This window comes from Arvicola amphibius, chromosome 10, assembly GCF_903992535.2.
Source record: "Arvicola amphibius chromosome 10, mArvAmp1.2, whole genome shotgun sequence".
In the NCBI taxonomy this organism is placed as follows: Eukaryota; Metazoa; Chordata; class Mammalia; order Rodentia; family Cricetidae; genus Arvicola; species Arvicola amphibius.
The window spans coordinates 124,923,892-124,946,028 of NC_052056.1; the positions used below are offsets into that span (position 1 = coordinate 124,923,892).

Below are 22,137 nucleotides of genomic sequence, written 5' to 3' on the forward strand. Positions count from 1 at the left end.
TGGGATTGCTCGACATACCCTAGGATCATGTTTAAGTCAGGTAGATGTTGAAGGAATGCTACAGTAATGACAGTGTGCCATCTTAATGTAGCATGTCATCAGACCATGGTGTTGCCTAGTCCTGACTGGTGATGTTAACTTGAAGCATCTGAGGTGGTGTTCACCAGGTCTGTTCAATAGACATGAATTTTCCTTCTGTAAATGATAAGGATATAAATTTTGTAAATGTCCTCTAACCCACTATTTCAAACATTTATCTAATGATAAATAACTCTGAATTGGTTACTAGTATAAAGACCCACAGTGGATTCCCTCCCTGTCTCTCCCTTTTCTTCCTTTCTTTCTTTCTTTTTTTTCTTTTTTTCTGAGACAGGATTTCTTTGTGTGACAGCCCTGGCTGTCCTGGAACTCGATTTATAGACCAGGCTGGCCTCAAACTCAGAGATTCTCCTTCTCCTGCCTCTGCCTCCTGAGTACTGGGATTAAGGGTGTGCCTCATCATGTCTGCCTTAATCCTTTTGATTTAATTAAATAGTTTGTTTGTTTTTGCCTTTTCCTTCTTATCTTTCTTTTTGTGGCCGAGCTTTTCTCTACCCCAGGCTTATTTGAAACCTATTCTGTAGCTCAGGCTGACCTCAAATTTACAGCAGTTCCCTTACCTTTCTCCCAAGTGTTGGTAGGATTATAGTTGTGAATCACTAAGACTTGCTGTTTTTGTTTTTTGTTTGTTTGTTTGTTTGTTTTTTAAAGATAAGGTCTTAATGGGCTGGAGAGATGGCTCAGAGGTTAAGAGCACTGAATGCTCTTCCAGAGGATCTGAGTTCAATTCCCAGCACCCACATAGTGGCTCACAGCCATCTGTAATGAGATCTGGTGCTCTCTTCTGGCCTGCAGACATATATACAGACAGAACACTATATACATAATAATTTTTTTTGTTTGTTTTTCGAGACAGGGTTTCTCTGTAGAATAAAGAAGTCTTAAAAAAAAAGATAAGGTCTTAAGTAACCTAGGCTGGTCTCAACTCACCATGTAGCCTTGAACTCCTGGCCCTTTTCCCTCTTCCACATCAGCTTCTAAGTGGGGTTTCTCTTTCTCATATTCCTTCTGCATTTATTAGCTATTCACTTCTTTTTTTTAAAAAAAATATTTATTTATTTATTTATGTATACAATATTCTTTCTGTGTGTATGCCTGAAGGCCAGAAGAGGGCACCAGACCTCATTACAGATGGTTGTAAGCCACCATGTGGTTGCTGGGAATTGAACTCAGGACTTTTGGAAGAACAGGCAATGCTCTTAACCGCTGAGCCATCTCTCCAGCCCAAGCTATTCACTTCTTGTTACATACATTCATTTTAATCAGTGAGTTACATGACACTTTAAGTGCTTCTTTGGTTGGTTTACTTAACATTTAGTAACATTCACTTTTCTTTGGTCTGTAGTTGTGTGAATGTTGAAAACTGTAGAGTTGTGTACTTCCCAACACTGTTAAAAAAAGTTTTGTTTCTGCTGAACAATCCTTTATGCACTTTTACACGTTCTGACCTTTGATGTCCTCTGACAAGTGCTCTCGGAGTATCTTTCTGGTCAGCTTGCGGTTTCTTCTGGTTGCTGAATACTGATACTGCTTCCTGATACTTGGTCCATAACTTGTCTTCACAGGTTCCCTGTATTCCAAAAGAAATTAGGAAGTAGAACTTGGTAAAGTGAAGCAGATTTATTTACAGTTTGGCCAAACTAGAGAAAAGAACTTAATTTTTCTCCATACTTTATTGAATCAAAGGTCACAAAGTTTGTAGTGAGATGGTTTAGCCCATTCTTTCCTAGGAGGAAGGAAGCATACCCAGGTTGTCTTCTTATCTGTCTTACTTCTTGGCAGGCATTCTCCATTCTCAGCATGGAGAATCTGGTATGTTTAAAAATTTCTATTAGGTTGATTTTCTATATGCCACTTGTGCCTCTGGCAACCAGAAGAGGGCAGCAGATCTTTTGAAGCAGGAGTTAGATGGTTGTGAGCAGGTACCCGTGCTCTCTGCAAACCCTTAAGGCACTAAGAAGTTTCTTTGGCCTCATTATGCTTACAAGTTAGATTGTTGTCTCCTGGCCGTGTCCTCAGAGAGCAGTTTCACCCTTTTGTCTTTGATGGGTAGTGAAGATTTCTGTTTTAGGGATTCACAAACAAAACTGCTATAATTACAGATAACATTTTATGTGTACATTGGCACTCATTTCATCTACATGAATACCTGTGAGTCTCAGTCAGATTATTGGGTCCTCTGTGGAGTGTATGCTCAGTTTTATAGGCGAGGACAAAACCTTTTTTTTCTGTGTGGTTTTGTGTTCTCAGTAATAGTGTGAGAATTGTGTTCCCACTCCCACTGCACTGCAGTTTGAGCGATAGACCTTCTCCAGGCAGTGACAGGTATGAGACAATTTTCAGCCTGATGATTTTGAGTATCTTTTCTGTGTTTGTTGGAGGTCTTTTTGGTGAAGTGTTAGATATTACTCATTTCTTTTTCATTTAGTTATTAGTTTGTTGTTGAATAAGTTTTCTTTTTGCATGATACAGATATCAAATTTTTGGTACAACAGTGTTAGTTGCATTCTTTTTTTCTTTTTTTTTTGTTTTGTTTTGGTTTGTTTGTTTGTTTTCAAGACAGGGCTTTTCGGTAACTTTGAAGCCTGTCCTGGAACTTGCTCTTGTAGACCAAGCTGGCTTTGAACTCAGAGATCTGTCTGCTTCTGCCTCCCAAGTGCTGGGATTAAAAGCATGCACCACCAACGCCCAGTGCATTTTTCTTCACTATCATTTGCAGAGCAATGATTTAAAATTTTGATGACGTATAACATTTTTTTAATAGTTAGTGCTTGTACTTGATCTCAGCCAAAAGGCTGAGAAGTAACATACTGTACTTCTGATATCATTTCTAAGAATTCAAGTCATAGAGATCTGTGTTTCTGCCTAGAAGTTCAGTAATTTGACATTTAGGCCTATAATCCATTTCAGTAAAGATCTGTGTGGTGTGACAGATGTTTGTTACATATGGATGTTTGATTGTGCTAGTGTCAGGACTCTCTTTCTCTGTTTGTATTCAGGCATTTGCACACCAGAAGGTTACTTGTAAGAGTCTGTCCTTTTCTTCCACCATAATCCCGAAAATGAGTTTAGGTTGTCAGTTTTGGTCATCAGGCTTGGTCACAGACACTGTGACCCACTGAGCCATCTCACTGGCCCAGGTACCATATAAATTCTCACCTTGGTTCTATTTTCTTTGTTGTTTTGTTTTGGTCCTTGTATTTCCTATCCCTTTTCCTATAGGTTTCAGAATAGACTTGATATTTTGCTTGGGTCTGACAAGGATTGCATTGCTTCTGTTAAAACCAGTTAGGGAGGAACCATATTGTACTGTCCTTCAGTTCTTGAATGTGACACTTCTCCATGAAGTAGGTCTTTGGTTCCCTTCATTGGTGCTTTGTAATTTTTAGCATGCTAATATTGCGTCTAACTTGATAGATTTATATTTAAACATACCAGGGTTGTTATAGAGCGTATTTAAAAACAGTTCCTAGGGGCTGGAGAGATGGCTCAGTGGTTAAGAGCACTGACTGCTCTTCCAGAGGTCCTGAGTTCAATTCCCAGCAACCACATGGTGGCTCACAGCCATCTGTAATGAGACCTGGCGCCCCCTTCTGGCATCTGGGCACACATGGAAGGAATGCTGTACACATAATAAATAAATCTTAAAAAAAAAAAAGAAATAAAAACAGTTCCCAGCTGTTCATTGCAAACACAGAAATACAGCTGGCTATTTTAACCTATATTCTGCATCCTTGCTAAACTCATTCGTTTTTAGAACTTTGTTATAGATGTCATGGGGTTTTATGCATAGAGAATCATGTCTACAAATAGAAAATTTTACTCTTTCTAATTCTTTTTAAGGTTTATTTTATGTGTTTTGCCTGCATGTGTGTCTGTGTACCATGTGCATGCAGTGGCCATAAAGGTCAGAAGAGGGCATCAGATCTCCCTGGAACTGGAGTTCAGATGGTTATGAGCCGCCATAGAGGTGTTGGGAATTGAACCCCAGTCCTCTGGAAAAGCAGTCAGTGCGCTTAGCCACTGCATCATCTCTCTAGCCTGGAGTCTTAATTCTTTCTTTATTCTTTGCACTGCTACGCTGTACTGATCAGGACTTGAGTGTGGTAGTGTCTTATAGTAGTGGAAACCCAGACAGTGTTGTTCTTAGGTCCTCCTCTGTAGGATGAAGGTGGGAGCCGTCAGTTTGTAGTTGTCTTTTCTCAGGCTTGGGAAATTCCCTTCATCAGTGGATATTGAATTTTGTCAGGTGATGCTTCTATGTTTATTAATGTGATTTGTGATTTCTCTTGAGTCTAAATTGTGGAATACTTTATGTCAGTGTGAAGAGCTTGTTGAGTGTTAACAGGCTCACACTCTGGTATAACCCACATGATGGTCACTGTGTCTGCTTTTTTCACCCTGAAGTCTTTTCTTGCCAAACATCTATCCAACCCCTTTCCACAGCTCTCATTTATTTTGATTCTTAGGATATTTGTAATTGACTGCCTGAGGTCTGTTCAAGCTGGCTCTAGTGTAACTTTGATGTGTCCCTATCCCTTCATGGCACAGAATGTTTAAGATTCATCTACTGTGCTATGTGTGCTGGTTCATTTCTGTAATTCTAGCACTTAGGAATCAGGAGGCAGGGGCATTGTTGCAAATTTGAGGCTAGCTTAGTCTACGCTTTAAACTATGTCTACTTCCCAAGTCCTGGGATTAAATTAAAGGCATGAGCCACCACGCCAGCCTAGCTCTTTAATAAATCTGTTATTCAGTGTGTGTGTGTGTGTGTGTGTGTGTGTGTGTGTGTGTGTGTGTGTAGGTCAGAGGACAACTTTTCTTTTCTTTTTTTGAGATAAGGTTTTACTGTGTAACCTGTCTAGTCTGAAACTTGTTATATAAACTAGGCTGGGCCTGGATCCCTGCTTCTGTCCTCCTAGTCCTGGGATTAAAGGTGTGCACCACTTTATGGTCACCTCTCATCTCACCATGGAAATGCTGGGATTACAGATGGACACCACTGTATCCTACTTTTTCTGTGGATTATGGGGAGCAGGCTCAGGCCATTTAGGTTTGTACACTTTGAACCACATCCTCAGTCCTATTAATGGTATGTTAATGCTATGCAGTGACTTTCTTAATTTTCCTTTTCAGTGGTATATTTTAAAAATTAAAATATACAGAAAATTGGAATGGGTTATTCAATATTTGATACCCATTTAAATGATATGATTAATTAAAGTCACATGAACATGTGGGAGTCAGAACAACTGACCTTGAACTGCAGCATCCAATGCTTCCAAACTGCTAGCATTACAGTATACCACCACATGGCTTGCTCCTTCATGGTAGTGCTTATAAGCAGTTGCTCATATTCCATCAGTTTGAGAGCTGTAGTTCATTCAGCTGGCGTTCAGGTTTGGACTTTCTGTTCCCGCTAGGAAAGTACTCTTAGGAGTGTAGCATTTGTGAGTCAGAGAGGGTTAGCTTATAGGGCCTGACATATGCTACATCATGTTTAGCCAAGGATATTGATGGATATACCAGAATATGTCAGTCTCCTGTTCTCATATATGTTGTCCTTATGCTACACTAAGCATTCTAAAAAGAATCTCAGGATAGATTTTGTTGTTTGCAGCTAATGTTGTGTTACTAGAATACAGATCTCAAGCTTTCTGTAACCCAGTCATTTCCAGAGCTGCTGAGGAGGGTCTTACTGCTCTCTTGATGTGGAGTAGTTCTATGTGACCACCTTTGCAGTATTAGGTACCCTACCCCAGCCGTTGTTTTCTGTATTATATTATGAATGTGTTCATATTTTTATGTGTATAATTGAAAGTTTACTAAGCATGAATGGGATTTTAAAAAAGATTTATTTATTTATTATGTACACAGTGTTTTGCCTGTATGTATTTCTGCAGGCCAGAAGAGGGCAATACAGATGGTTGTGAGCTGGAATGGATGTGGTTGTGAAATGGGATCATAACCTGTTTTATTGTACATAGTTTTTTAAAAAATATTTATTTATTTATTATGTATACAATATTCTGTCTGTGTGTATGCCTGCTGGCCAGAAGAGGGCACCAGACCATCATTATAGATGGTTGTGAGCCACCATGTGGTTGCTGGGAATTGAACTCAGGACCTTTGGAAGAGCAGGCAATGCTCTTAACCGCTGAGCCATCTCTCCAGCCCCCTGTACATAGTTTTTTAAAAATGAATTTTATTATTATTTTTCCTTTTTTTTGAGTCAGGTCTCACTGTGTAAACATGGTTTACACAGACTCGTAGACTGCCTCCCAAGTGCTGAGATTTTTAAAAGGCTGTGTCACCAAGTCTAGCTCTTTTTGTTTTTAAAGATTTTTATTTTATACACATGAGTGTTTTGCTTGCATGTATTTATGTATGTGTATCATATTCATTCTGGTGCTTGTGAGAACAGAAGAGAGCATTGGAATCACTGAGACTAGAGCTTGTTAGCCACCTTGTAGGTGCTGGGACCCAAATGCTGGTCCTCTACAAGAACAGAAAATGCTTTTAACCATGGAGACATCCCTCCAGCCCCACTGTACATACTTTTGAAAAGAAGACTTAGGTAGGCTTTGTATTTGTGTTGTCCATACCAAATCCTGGTGTCAGAAAACTTTGAATTAAGAGATGAGAGGTTACTGAGTCTCTACCACTAATAGATATGTTTTTAAACGTACTCAGAAAGGTTTCTTTCTTCTTCCTTGTCCCCATTCTACCTTTAGTGTCAGCATCAGTCTTAGAAGCTGTGGTCTAGCCATTTAGCCACTTCATTACTTATTTAAAACTGAGAAATTTGACTTAGAAGCTTCAGGTTCCTGCTGATGTTAAGTCTTTCTCTCCTTGTATAGGCAGCAATTATTTTGAGTTAGGTTCTCTGTAAGCTACATTATTGACTGACTGATTGATTGTGTATGTGTGTACAAGCACATACACATGTATGTGTGGGAGTACAGTACATGGCATAAGTACGTAGTTCAGAGAACAACCTAGGGAACTTGATTTCTCCCCTTCTCCCATGTATGTATCAGGGATCCAACCCAGGTGGTAAGCATCGTCACCTGCTGAGTCATCTTACTGCTTCATAACTAACTTTTTTTTTTAAAAGACAGGGTTTCTCTGTGTAACAGCCCTGGCTGTCCTGGAACTCACTCTGTAGATCAGGTTGGTATTGAATTCACTGAGATCCACTTGTCTCTGCTTCCCAAGTACTGGGATTAAAGGTGTGTGCCTGACTTTTTTTTTTTTTTTAAACAACAGAGTTTTCAGCCAGGTCTACAAAGCAAGTTCCAGGATAACTAAGGCCACACAGAGAAACCTTGTCTAGAAAAACAAAAAAACCAAGACAGGGTTTCTTCATGCAGTTCCGGTTGGCCTTGTATTTGCAGTCCCCCTGCCTCACTCTCCTGAGTATTAGGACTGTGGTCTACCATGCCTGGCTACTGCGTTGCAGCTGCACATTTTGCTCTCCTTTAAGGCAGGTGGCACTAAATTGTTTAGTTTTTTATCTTGACCTTTGTATGCTGCCTTTTTAAATGTGGTTGGTGGTCAGTCAGACTCCTAGTATCTGCCAGTCAGACCTAGCTAGTGTAAACAGGGCTCCTATGTCCAGCAGTCTCTGCTCTCCCTGTCCTCCTTCCACTGAGTGTAGCTTGGGGACCGCCTTCATGCCACCTGCCAACTTTGGGAAACTTTTTTTTTTTAAAATTTTTTTAAGATTTATTTATTATGTATACAACATCCCTTCCATGTATGTTTATATGCCAGAAGAGGGCACCAGATCTCATTATAGATGACTGTGAGCCACCATGTGGTTGCTGGGAATTGAACTCAGGATCTCTGGAAGAGCAGTCAGTGCTCTTAACCTCTGAGCTGTCTCTCCAGCCCAACTTTGGGAAACTTGAGAGACTTCTTTTCCTTCTCTATCACCTGCTACCTCTTCTTTGTTCTTGTGTTTCACCTGGAGCTATGGTCATTTGGAAAATGTTTCATCTAATAGAGAGTACTTAGTCGCTCCTGGATGTAAGCCATTTATCTTTTTACTAAAGAATAAATGTGATTCTCATTTATTTCACAGTATTTGGAAAACTAAGAAAAGTGCACATACATGAATTACAAGTTATCTATAATCCCATTCACAGAGAAGCCATTGTTAACATGTTTTGATTTTTCAGATCATTCTTTTATTTCTTTCCTCTTTGTCTTAGTTAGGATTTCTATTGCTTCAATGAAACACTATGACCAAAAAGCAAATTGAGGAGGAAGGGGTTTATTTGGCTTACACTTCCACATTGTAGTCCATTACTGAAGGAAGTCAGGATAGAAACTTTAAACAGGACAGGAGCCTGGATGCTGGGATTGATTGCAGAGACCTTGGAAGGTGTTACTTACTGGCTTGCTCCTCGTGACCTGTTCAGCCTGGTTTCTTACAGAACCCAGTATCACCAACCCAGGGATGGCATCACCCACAGTGGGCTGGGCCCTCCCCGTCAATCACTAATTAAGAAAAAAACCTTACAGCTACTAGATCTGTTTTTTTTTTTTTAAATTTTAGTTACTGCTGGATTTACAAAGGCCTCCCTCCCTCTCTCCCTGCCTGCCTGACTGCCTGCCTTCCTTCCTTCTTTCCCTCCTTCCTTCCTTCCTTCCTTCCTTCCTTCCTTCCTTCCTTCCTTCCTTCCTTTCTTTCTTCCTCTTCTTTTTTTTTTTTCCTTTTTTTGGTTTTTCAAGACAGTGTTTCTTTGTATAACAGCTCTGGCTGTCCTGGAACTCAGAGATCAGCCTGCTTCTGCCTTTCAGGTTCTGTGATTAAAGGCCTGTACCACTACTGCTCTTCTATAGATGCATTTCTTAATTGAGGTTCCCTCCTTTCAGATAACTCTAGCTTGTGTTAAGTTGACATGAGACTAGCCAGCACACTCTGTCTCCTGCTCTCTATCTTCTGCCTATCATTCATTAAATATGAACAGGGCACCTCTGTGTTCACTGTGCCACCTGTTATTGGTGAACCTATACTCTGTAGTGTGGGCTACAGGGGCCAAACCCTGTCTCTTTCTAGGCCTCGAGGCACTTAGTTCAGTAGTCATGCACGTAGTCTTTTGATTAGCACCCGTAACTTTGGTGTTTAAATTGGAAGAGCCAAATCTTTTAGAGATGAATCCCATGACCTATATCTACTGGGCAGTGCTGCTGTTAGGGACGTTCTGAGATGGCAGGGGCAGTGCTCAGATGGAGAAGTCTTTGCTGACCAAGATTCAGCTCATTGCTCTTTTTGTGAAGTGATATGTCAATAGCTTTTCAGGAAATTATGCTTCTATAGTTTTTTATCTTTTTTTTGTTTTTTTTTTTTTTTGTTTTTTTAATGAGAGGGTCTCGTTATGTATCCCTAGCTGGCCTCCAACTTAGAGAGATCCTTTTGCTTCTGCTTCCTGAGTGCTGGGGTTATAGGTAGGAGTTACTCCGCCTAGGTTTAAAGGTCCTCTAAAAATTGTTTTTAAATAAGGCCTCACTGTGTATCACTGTGTATCCCTGGCTGGCCTAGAACTCACTATGTAGAGTAGGCTGGCATTAACTCACAGTGATCTACCTGCCTCTGCCTTCTGATTGCTAGGATTAAAGATGTGTACACCAAGCCTGACTATTTTAGCTCAGCTTTTGGTTTATAGCAGAACAGAAATAAGGTACAGAGATTATCCAAATTCCCCTTTTCTCTGTCTTCCCACATGTGTAACCTGATTTCTGTCGACATTGCCCACAGTGGTTCACTTGTTTAACTGATCCTATGTGGACATTATTGTCATCCAGAGTTTGTAGTATACTAGGGCTTCCTCTTGTTTCAGTGCTAATTACAGGTTTAGACTGCCATGATCATATAAAATGTGCTGTGTTCTACCCATCCCTCCCACCCACTCTTTGTAACTGACTATTTTGTGTCCTCATAGTTCTGCCTTTTCTAGAATGTCAAATGCACCTAGTTGAAACCATAAAACTCATACAGATTGAGTTCTTCTGCTTTATTTAAGCCTTATTTAACTAACATATATTTCATTTGTATACACATACACAGATATGTATGTAGACACACATCTGTGTATTAGTATATGCAAATGAAAAATATATGGCTACATACATATGTGTTTATATATATGCAGAGAGAGAGAGAGAGATGGGGTGGTAATCAAAAAACATCATCTTGAAGATTCCGGATAGATCGTTGTTTATTAGGTTTGATCCCCAGTAGGAAGGCACCTGTATTTTTCCCTTTGTTACTAATTTTTTGGTGTGAAATTGGGCCATTAGTATGAATGTAGGTCAACCAAGCTGTAGCCTCACAACTAAAATTAAGGTTTCCTAGGTCTTCATCAACTCTTTTGTTGTCAATCAGTAGTTAAAACTAGTTTTGAAGCTTGTAGATTGGTGATGATTTGAAATTCCATTTAAAACCAGAATAATAGGTCTTTACCAGTCCTTTTTTTTCTCCTAAGAGGTAAGTTAGAATCTTATAGTATTTCTGATATATAAATGTACATTATATATGTGTGTTTAAAGATGATGGGTAGGTAGTAGCAGCCTCTTTATTAAAGGGAGAGAGGTCAGTGTTTGGAATAGGTATGGTGGTGTAGTGTGTGTCGTTCTTCTGATGGCTATAACAATAAGAATCTTACTGCTTTTCATTTTTTTTTCAGCACCAAGCTCTGACTGGGAGTCTCGTGGTGGGGGCTGGCAGTGCCACAGAAGCCGACCCCTTTAAGAGGCAGCAGGTGATGCCCTCCACAGGTATGCCTGGCGTGACCAACAATGCAGTGGTGGTTTAGTTGCCACATGTTTCTAAAGAACTTAATTTCTACTTTCTAAGTTAATTTTTCTTTTGGTTATTATCAGCTAAAATATTTGCATAAGTTTTTATCTGTATTGAAATTAGAAACTTCATTAATTCTGTACATTACATCTACTTTCCCTTGAACAGCCGGTATGACTCACTGTTGGAACTGCATAACTACCTTTGGAAGCTATTTTTTAAATTACCGTGCCCCTTTTTCCCCCTCTCCTCAAATTTTTTTCTTAAAGACAGGGTTTCTCAATGTAGCATTGGCTGGCCTGAAATTCATAGAAATCCTCCTGCCCCTGCCTCACTAGTGCTGGGATTAACAGTGTGTGCCACCACTGCCTGGCACTTTTTTCTCTTTTTAATGTGAGAGGCACAGGTAGTTCAGAAGGTGACACATAGCTGCCTCTACCTTGATGCCTGCTTCTTCTGCAGTCCCAGCAGGGGGTTGCTGTCAGTATGTTGTGATTATCACAGACAGTCTTCTGTATATACCTAAAATTTTATACATATGAGTTATTCTGAAAAAAAACCTAAGACATAAACACAAAGATAGAGTTACTTTAAAAAAAAAAATAATGACCTTACTGGGTCACTTTCCCAGTCAGTGCATCTGAATCTTCTATTATCTGCACCATGTTTCACTATGTGGATGAATTTTTTTTTTTTTTTTCAAAAATACTATATCATGAGATCTGACTGGCCTGGAACTCTTCATGTATCTCAGGCTGTCCTTAAACTTGGAGAAAAACTCCCGCTTCTGGCTTTCCAATGTTGGGTTTACAGGTGTGTGCCACACTACACATGGCTTTGGACAATTGACTTTTTTTTTTTTGGCTTTTTTGAGACACGGTTTCCCTGTGTAGCCTTGGCTGTCCTGGAACTCACTTTGTAGACCAGGCTGGCCTTAAACTCAGAGATCTGCCTGCCTTTGCTTACTAAGTGCTGGGATTATTAAGACGTGCACCACCACCGCCCGGCAGACGGCTGACTTTTATCAGTCTTTGCTAGTCTTCCATGTTTATTAGTACACTTTTTTGGTTTTGGTTTTGTTTTGATTTTCTGCCAGAATGAGCAGAGACTTGACATATAGTCTGAAATGTTTATTTGATATATCTGGTAGCTGATTTGAAGGCGCTGCCAGGTCCAGAAGAGTGACATGTAGTGCTGCTCTCAGACTGCCTGCGTGTCCAGTTCCATAGCTGTCAAGAGTTTTTGACTCTCTCTGTCCATTTTCCTTATTTTGATAAATCTTTTAATCTTTGGTAGTCTGACCTAAGGGTGAAGTCACACCTCTTGTTTTGATGTGGATGTTGGATCCTGAGTAAGGTTGCACAGGAGCTTTTACTGCTCATTAACCATTTGTGGATCTGTGCCTGGCTTGCCATTCATGTTCTCTGTCAATTGTCCTAGACATTGAAACTTCTCATGTTACTTGTGAGTGCTTTGAGAATGATGAAGTGAGCCTCTGCCAGTCATGTGTTGCTTGTCCTTTGACCTTTGTATGATGCTTTTCTTTGTACTTTCAGATTTTTTAATGGAACTGTGTCAGTCTTGTCCCTTATAGCGTAGGAGGGATTCCCTTTTCAAAGACTATAAAAACACTTACATATGTTTTTTTCCTACTATTTCTGTGGTTTTATTTTTACATGAAACGACACCTTTCTTGAAAATTATTCTAGAGCAGTCTAAGAGACTTCGTCTTGAAGTGGGTCATCCAGGGGTAGTTTTCCAGCATCCAGGGGTGAATGCAGGAGTCCCTCTGCAGCAGTTAATGCCGACAGTCCAAGGTAAGACCCAGCAGTAGAGCAGCACTCTTAGTTTGTCATGAGGGAATGCCCAAAGCCTAGAGCCCGGCCCAGATTGGGACCATGCAGTTAAGGGACTGTACTGGACATAGAATTTCCCATGTGGGGACATGTTTCTGCATCTCAGTCAATTCAGTATGAGAAAGCCCCTAGTGATAGGTTCTTGCTCTTCTAGTGGGAGTCACACATCTCCACATTGTACTTCCAAGTGATTTTATTTCTGTGTTCCTTATTGCTACTGCTGTCAGGTGCCCTGTGGTTATTTGATGCTTGTTTTGCTTAGTACTAACTTGCAATAGTTGGGTGCATTCTTTCCTTCTTTGTGTGCTCATTCTGACCTTAGGTCTGCTCTAGGACACTACCATTTTGAGTGTTAACAGTTCTCATGTGAGCAGCAGGATGTCCAGTCTGAGTCCTTGTGAGTCACTTGTTGTGCACTAAGATCATTGCTTTGGGCTTTTATTTATTTTTTTTATTTTGCAGGAGGGATGCCCCCAACTCCTCAGGCTACACAACTCACTGGACAGAAGCAGAGCCAACAGCAGTACGACCCTTCCACAGGGCCTCCTGTGCAGAATGCCGCCAGCTTGCACACCCCACCACCACAGCTCCCTGCGAGGCTGCCCCCAGCTACTGTCCCAGCCACAGCTCTCTCTTCCACCTTACAGTTTTCACAGCAGTCACAGATGGTGGAAACTCCAACTCAGCTCCAAATCCCAGTGAAGACTCCACAGCTGAATGCCCCCATCCCTGCTCCCCTGCCTAGCCAGCTTGCTGCTCCTTCTCCACAGCCTGCCCAGCCGACCCTTCATGTTCCGATGACCGGGAAAGCGCAGATGCAGACCTCTCAGCTTTCTTCCCAGACCCAGGTACTCTGTGGACATTGGCTGTTTTGACTAGTGAGGTGCAGAAGAAAAGAGGAAGCGTCTGCAAAGATGGCCTGCAGTTTAGGTATTTGGTAGTATGGTCTGCACTGAACCAGCACATTCCTGGAAGCAGCTTTACTTGCCTTCCTTAGCACAGTTGGTTATTGTAGCAGTTGCAAATTAATTCTATTTGGCTCTGTATAACAATCATTAAAGTAATAGAAAATCATTATTACTGTTGCTTTTAGTAGAGGAGCCTCGACCTGTTAAGTCTCATGATACTTGGAGCATGTTGTATTTGTCATCCCATTTGGTCTTTTGGGAAACCTCATGTGGTGATCAATTTTACCAGTTTTGAAAATTGTGGGATTGACCCAAAGAGACATCAGTGAAGTGATAATTTAGAGTTGACTCTAGCTTTGTTCAAGGGTGAAGCCATGAGATCTTCACCATCAGCTAGGCTTCCTCCTTTGCAGCCTTCTTTTCCTTTTTTTTTTTTTTTTTTTTTTTTTTTACTATGATGAATTCCACCAGTGTGATGGCACTGTGCCTGTTCTAGTTTGGAGGATGCCACTTCTCCTCACTGACTTTACACCTGTGTGGGTTTGTGAGTGCGTTCTCCCATTCCTGAAGTCCAGTGAGACTGTGCAGCATGGCAGGTACACCAGCTTTAGCGCATAGATGGGAGTCAGCAAGTACTGGGTCCCTTTGCTGTCACTTCTCTCATTAATAAGGGAGCGAGCTTCCTTCTCAGAAGAGTTTACGTTCCAGTTAGGATTTATAGTAAAGGCTTTAAACATGGACACAGAAAAGGAAGAACAGTCCATACTGACTACCATGTGCTGTGGTGGGAATGTCACTGGGGGTAATTTCTCTACCTAGCAACTTTGTGCAGTGAATTTGCTACTCCCATTTCATGAGAAGTTCAAGCTATAAGGTTAAAAACTTGACATGTCATCATCTTAGTGGCAAGTATCTTGGCTTATTCTAGAGCTTTGAGGCAGGCAGGTATGGAAACTTCCCACACACTTGGTTAGGGAAGGAAAGTGATTGCCCCCAGGACCACTAGACTCTGTCCCCATGGCTTTCTCTTTTTTCCCCCCCTCTAAGACAGGGTTCCAGCCTGGTGTACTGGAACTCACTCAGTAGACTGGGCTGGCCTTGAACTCACCTGCCTCCCTCTCCTAAATGCTGGGATTAAAGGCGCACACCATTACACCAGGCTCCCCATGGCTTTGCTTTCAAGAGAGTGATCATCCTTCTTTTGCAGCCACAGTTCTCACTTAGAGAGCAGCATTGTGGTTTTTACCTTTGTTTCCTGCCTTTGTTGTTAAGTGGATCAGCTAGGACAGCCTGGTCTACAGAGGGTATTCCAGGACATCCAATGCTACACAGAGAAACCCTGTCTGGAAAAAATAACAACAACAAAAGCAAACAAACAAACAAAAAAGGATCAGCTATGGTAAATGGCTTTTAAGAAACTGTCCAGGGTTGGAGAGATGACTCAGTGCCTAAGAGCACATACTACTATTCTTGCAGAGGGCCTGAGTTCAGTTCCCAGCATCCACACTGGGTAATTTTTGACCACTTGTAAGACCAGTCCCAGGGTTTCTGACATCCTCTTGTGACTTCCAAGGGTCTTCCCTATACCCAAGTGTGCATACATACCCACACAGAAACACATACACATGCAAATAATTTAAAATCTTAAAAAAAAGAAACCATAAATCTATAAAAACTCATTACTAGTTATACCTTGTAACACAGGTCTGTAATCCCAGCTACTTGGGAGGTTGAGGTAGGATGATTGCATGTTCAAGGCTGTCTTGGCCAACTTAGATCCCGTTGCAAAAGTGAAAAGAAAGTTAAGTAGACTGTTGCCTAGCTTGTCTGAGGCCCACGGGTCAATCTTCAGTTTGGTGGGAGAAGACCCTTGTTTCCGATGTGTTGGGCTGGGATTAGCCCCTGTTTTCTGTAAAGGGCTATAGGAGAATTTTTTGGCTTTGCAGGCCATTCTGCTCTGTCGGTCCCTTAGCTTTGTTCCTGAAAACATAGCTCCAGATAATTTATGAGGTGACTATACTCGAATAAAGCTTTATTTCTTTGTGTATGTACCTACTGTGACTTCTGGGCCTTTGAGGTAGACACCTGCTGTGGGAGTTATTGTTAACATCTTAAGATGTTGGGCCTGACTGGCCTTCCTGCCAATCTGTCCTTGCCCTTCACCTCTTTCTAAGTGACCTCCTCTTTGGGCTCCTAGGAGAACTTCACACAGACTTGTTGGGGTTGAGGCCCCTTTTGTGAGAATGGCTTCTGGGCAGTACAGAAAGGTTTCCTATCTCTCTAGCATTCCTGCAATAAGAGACATACATGGATTTGTTAAAAAGATGCAAGAAACCAAGCTGGGACTTGGTGGCACTGGCCTATAATCCTGGCACTCCAGAAGTTGAGGCAGGAGAATGGCGAGTTCAAGTACAGCTTAAGCTACAATATTGAGATCTTGTCTCTAAATAGTATACATAAAAATAATAAGCTCTTTTGACATTTGAGTTATATTGTTACATGAAAATATAACACAAGACGCTGGCGAGAGGGCTCAGAGGATAAGAGCACTGTCTGCTCTTCCAGGGATCCTGAGTTCAATTCCCAGCAACCACATGGTGGCTCACAACCATCTGTAATGAGATCTGGTGCCCTCTTCTGGCCCACAGGGTTGCATGCAGGCAGAATATTGTATATATAATAAAAAAGAAATCTTTAAAAAAAAGAAATAAACAATTTAAAAACAGAAAATATAACACAAATAAAAATCTAGTTTAGCATTGTATTACTCATCTTTCTATAGCTAAAACAGTCTTGTGTGGTTTTTATTTTACTTTAAATTGAGGGATGAAGGGATTTCTGGCTCATGGTTTAAGGGTACATCTTATTATGACGGGGAAAGCATGGCCACAGGGGTGTGAGGTACCGGGTCACATTGTATATTCAACCAGTGAGCAGCGAGTGATCAATGCTCAGTCCTGTGGCTTTTATCCAACTTCCTTTTTTGTGCCTTCATGATCAAAGCAGCTGCCTTTCCTTCCTTACATAATACAAATTTTAGTTCTGCATAAATGAAAAAATAAAACTTGCCAATCAGACCCAAAATTATTACAAGAAATTAAGAAAACAGCACCACCTTCCAAAAATGCAAGGAATTAATCCTGCATATGATGGTGCGTATCTGTAACCCCAGTCCTCAGAAGGCTGAAGCAGGAAGATACAGTTTAAGGCCTGCTTAGGCTTTATAATCAAGGTTTTTTTTTAAAAGGGAAAAAAATTAAATTACCTTTTAAAAGTAAGAGAAAAAACCTGAAGAAGAGGAAAGCTTCCATGAGCTCTGAGATAATATACCAAGGTACTAAAGTACAATTAATTTATAATGGAGCTTTTGTTAGGTTCTTTGCAGTACAACAATTTAATCTTTGGACATCATCTAGCCTGTGGTTCCAAGTTGTGGTTTGTGATGGGATTAATTTTGTGTGCATGTGTTGCCATAGAGAGGAAGGCACTGCCTGCTGGCTTGAGTTGACGGAGTTCTCTGCCGTTTGGGCACTCTGAACCTGTGGAAGCCTTGTCCTGATTCACTTGTCTTCTGCCCACTAGACAGTGGCATCGACCAGGCCCCCCCTGGACTCTGCCCAGCCCTGCCAGCGGTCTCTGCCCACTTCCTCCTCTTCCTCATCCCTTGTACCTGTGAGTGGCTCAGGCCCTGGACCCTCCTCTGCTCGTTCTTCACCAGTGAACAGACCCTCTACTGCTACCAGCAAGGCTCTGTCTCCCATCACTTCCCGGTCTCCAGGGGCAGCAGTGTCAGCTCCCCCCAAGCCGCAGAGTCCTGCTCAGAATGCAGCCTCATCCCAGGATGGTTCTCAGGATAAGCTGGCCGAACAAATAACACTGGTAAGTGTGCCTAGGCAAGTACAGAGCCTATTTGTTTGGGGGAATCTTCTTGTTTTCTAGGCCAGCCTGGGTTTGGGAGATCTTGCTCCCAGCTTGACTAAGAGAGTAACTGAACAAAATAAAGACTTATGTCATCATACAAAATAGCCAGAATTCAGCTTGTATTCTGGTTTGTGATATATATTTCATTATTTAAAGGCTGTGATAGTTTAGAACTGAGTACTTGGTTTATGATCATTAGAAACCAGGACTGGGACTAAATAATGCAGTCTTTTCTGCACAAAGTAGACTTGTGGTGAAGTTGACCATGGTAGACTGATTTTTGTCCAGTCATGGCTGAAGGTGGGAGTCAGGCAGGAGTGGCTGGGGCCATATCCTCAAGAGGCATTGCCCAGCACGTAGTACTTAGTTCTTGTTGGAGGACTGTTTTGTTCAGTTTTATCAGGAGTTTAAAGAAGTACACATTATATTTGATTGACATAAACTAAGTGCTTCTCTTTGTCTAGTTTGATGTTAGCTCTGTGGCTAGTCTTCATTGATTTTTTTTTCCCTTTCTTCCTGGTTGTTGTAAAGCAAATTCTTGGCATTGTTGTTTCCCTTGTACACACTTTGATTTTTTGGTGTAAACATTGGTCTTTTTGGTTTCATTCTAACTTTTTTCTTCTTTTTCTGGTGGCTCTAGGGGCTTGAACCCAGGGCCTTGGGATGCTAGGTTGTTGCTTTACTACAGAGTTTACATCTGGGCCATTTTACTTTGCTCTTTAGAGACAGCAGGATCACTACTGCTTGGCTTTCTTGAATGTGTCTGAGAGAATCTGACTCTATGGTTTTCTTCTAGAGCCTCTTAACCTGTGTGAACACTTACCTTGAACGGAGTCTCTCTCTTTCAGTTCCTGAGCTTGACACAGTAGGGTTTAGCAAAGTACATTTAATTACATGCTGACCCTTACCCCCCACATCCATGTTCCTTATAGGAAAACCAGATCCATCAGAGAATAGCAGATTTAAGGAAGGAAGGCTTGTGGTCCCTAAGGCGGCTGCCAAAGCTTCAAGAAGCTCCACGCCCTAAATCTCATTGGGACTACCTGCTGGAAGAGATGCAGTGGATGGCCACAGACTTTGCCCAGGAACGGAGGTGGAAGTTGGCTGCTGCTAAGAAGGTAGGTTTGAAACATGCTTTGTGCCTTTTGGGGTAGTTGAGATTTAAATTGCTGTAAGTGAGCCAGGCACATACCTTAAATGGTGGTGTTACATGACCTTATTCCTAGCACTCAGGAGGTACTGGCTGGTGGGGTAGGGTAGGTAGGCTAAAGAACAGCACAGAATTCATAGACATTAGTGAGGGGTCAGCTCTGCACATTAAGCCTACATCTACCCTTCCTTCTCACTGGGACAGGGAGAAACAAACATCAGCTTCAAGGAGAGCTTTCAAGGAAGCCATGAGAGTATTGGTGAGACACTTGTGCCTGGTGTCATTGTAGTTGAGTGCTTTTACTATCTCAGGTAAACAGTGATTATTGGTATGTGCTCTGTGTTGAATGAGTTACTTTTGGAGCTGATACTGGAAAGTACATGGAGTATTTTCATTGGGAACACAGAATGATATCTAAAAATAGAATTTTGGTTTGGAGAGATGGTTCAGTGGTTAAGAGCATTTGTTGCTCTTTTGGAGGACTTGGATTCAGTTCCCAAACCATCTATAACTCAAGTTCCAGGGATTCTGACACTTTCCTCTGGCTCTGAGGGTAACAGGCACACACAAGGTACACATATATACATTCAGGGAAAACATACAAGCACATGAAAAAAATTCTTTAAAGTAAAATCTTAAGCCAGATATGGTGGGTCACAACCTTAATCCCTGTTCTTGGGAGGCAGAGGCAGGTAGAACTCCGTGACTTCAAAGCCAGCCTGATCTATTTTGTGAGTTTAAGGTCAGCCAGAGCTATATAGTTAAACCTTGTCTCCTAAAATAAATTGAAATCTTCAGATTGAGATGTAGTTCACTTGGCAGAGTGTTTGTCTAACATGCCTGAAGTTATTGGGTTTGATTGCCAGCATTTATAACACAGGTGTGGTGGTATACACTTGTAATTTGGAATTCTAAGACTTGGGTGGTGGAGGTAGGAGAATAAGAAGTTCAAGATCATCTTTGGCTCATAGCACATTTGAGACCAATCTGAGACTTTGCCAAAAACAACAAAAAAGGTATATACATAAACATCTTAACAACAAAAAGGAGCCAGGCGGTGCTGACACAAGCCTCTAATCTCAGCACCAGGAAGGGAGGCAGAGGCAGGTGGAGCTATGTGAGTTCAGGCCAGTCTGGTCTAAAGAGTGAGTTCCAGGACAGGCTCTGAAACTACAGAGAAACCCTGTCTTGAAAAACAAAACAAAACAAAACAAAAAACAAACAAAAAAAAAAGTCAGTTTTGGTGCTGATAACTCAGGTATACTAAAAGTACTGGTTGCTCTTTCAGAGGACCCTAGTTTGATTTCCAGCACCCACCCTCATGGTGGTTCATAACTGTTTATAATTTATTTCCAGGGATCTGATGTTTTCTTGCCTCCTTAGGCACTGCATATATAGGCAAGTAAAATACTCATACACATAAAAATAATTTTAAAAAATTCTTGCCTATTGGCTATTGTACACCTTTAAGCCCAGTATTCAGAAGGCAGAGTTTGGAGACATTGTGGCTTACAAAGCGGGTTCCAGGACAGACAGGGCTGTTACACAGAGAAACCATCTCAAAAACCAAAAAGGAAAAATAGAATAAACAATTATTACTTGCTTCAGTAGCACATATAATAAAATACAGAGATTATTATGGCCCTGTGCAAGAATGACACTCAGATTCATGAAGTGTCCCATATTTTAGAGTATTAACATTCACATGCACCTATCTACATATGCACACACTTACTCTGCTGTTAAAAAAAACAAAAACAAAAACCAAAAAATCCCACAGAACTTGTCAGCAAAACCCTACCTCAAAAATAAGAAAATAAACATTATTTGTTTAGGGAGAAATGTGAGTTATCTCAACTCAACAATTTCCATATGTAGGAACGTTTAGCTGCATTTATGCAATGAAATACTCAATGGCCCATTAGGCATGTTGTTTGTATTTGTTGAATGTGAAGATATTAATCACATGAAACAGGGAAAAAGGTTGTAGTGTCATATAGTGTTTCATATGTGAGAAAAACAGATGTAAATAGTAAGACACAGCTGTAGAAAGTCAGGTAAAACAATGGCAGTGTGTATTTGCTTGGAGCCATGGTTTCACCTAGCGGACCTAAGACTAGGAGGCGCCTATCAGTGAATTATGTGCGGCTTTGTTTTTTGTGGTATGGCTACTCTTTGTGTAGCAGGCTGGTCTTGAAATTGTGAGCCTCCTGCCTCTGCCTCCTGAGTGCTGGGATTAAAGATATGCTCCACTACTGCTAGGCTAGGCTAGGCTAGGCTGAGAAGTCTTAATTCCACCCCCCCATTTCCCTTTTCTCTTCGCACAGCATAGAGCTCAATAAAAATGATCCCCCCACTCTTTATTTTCTCACATAGGTACGCACATTCATTTGGAGGTCAGGGAACAACTTTTGGGAGTTGACTCTTTCCTTGGAATCAATCTCAACTTGTTAAGCTTGGTACCAAGTGTCTCTACTTGCTGACCCATCTTGCCAGCCTGGGTACAACAAACTGTTTAACTTTTCTTCCCCAGCTTGTCAGAACTGTAGCCCGTCATCATGAGGAAAAGAAACTTGGTGAGGAAAGAGGGCAGAAGGCAGAGCAGAGCAGACTGAGACGCATCGCTGCCACCACTGCCCGCGAAATAGAATGTTTTTGGTCAAACATTGAACAGGTAAATGCTGGAATTAGTAGGATCTAAAAAGAAAATCACGTGTGTCCAAACTGTGAGGCTGTGTGCCAGGGGACAGAGTCTCAGGAGCTTCAGCATTCATGTGTGTGGACCCAGAGGCTTTGTGCTCACTGGCCACTCTGTGTTTGTTAGTCTTTTACAAGGTTTAGGATGATCCCGTTCTGACCACTTCGTTTTGTTTACCTTTGTAGCTGTGGCAGCTTTGAAATGAAAATGTAGTGAAGGCCTGTCAAGTAGTTCTTAGTGTGCTTTGGCTGTGAAAGGCAATGTCTCAGGATATCTACTCCCATCTACACACTTTCTTAAGAACTGAGATTTTTACTGCCTAATAGAATTTGAGCAGGGTAGACTAGGATACAAAATAAAGAGGAGAGCACCAAACTGAGTTTTTTTTTTCCTTAAGTATTGTGAATGAGGTTGGCTATTTGTATGAGTTTAATGTGCTCTGTGCAGAATTGTACAGTTTACATCCATAATGACTTGCTTATTTACTCATCCTTTTTTTTAATATTTAGGTTGTAGAAATAAAACTACAAGTAGAATTAGAAGAGAAAAGGAAAAAAGCCTTAAATTTACAGAAAGTTTCCAGAAGAGGTATGATATTGAAACTTTTTTATTATGTTTATTTATTTAGTGTGGGATGGGGGAAGACACATGTGCACCATGGCATGTGTGATGGTCAGAGGACAACTTTCTAGAGGTGG

The 22,137-nt window shown here is 41.2% G+C and overlaps 1 protein-coding gene and 1 pseudogene across 12 annotated transcripts in view; both read left to right on the forward strand.

The window, feature by feature from the left end:
- Positions 1-22,137, forward strand: part of Ep400 (E1A binding protein p400) — a 94,099-nt gene that overhangs the window by 11,364 nt on the left and 60,598 nt on the right. For 9 of the 12 annotated variants that reach the window (XM_038345781.1, XM_038345780.1, XM_038345783.1 and 6 more), the window contains 7 exons: positions 10,794-10,884; positions 12,616-12,723; positions 13,225-13,610; positions 17,253-17,549; positions 18,524-18,709; positions 21,275-21,415; positions 21,949-22,027. In XM_038345781.1, coding sequence (XP_038201709.1) covers positions 10,794-10,884; positions 12,616-12,723; positions 13,225-13,610; positions 17,253-17,549; positions 18,524-18,709; positions 21,275-21,415; positions 21,949-22,027 — 1,288 coding nt within the window. The remainder of the gene's footprint in view (positions 1-10,793; positions 10,885-12,615; positions 12,724-13,224; positions 13,611-17,252; positions 17,550-18,523; positions 18,710-21,274; positions 21,416-21,948; positions 22,028-22,137) is intronic. The other 3 variants (XM_038345785.1, XM_038345787.1, XM_038345791.1) reach the window with 1 other exon arrangement.
- Positions 20,341-20,430, forward strand: LOC119825811 (annotated as a pseudogene).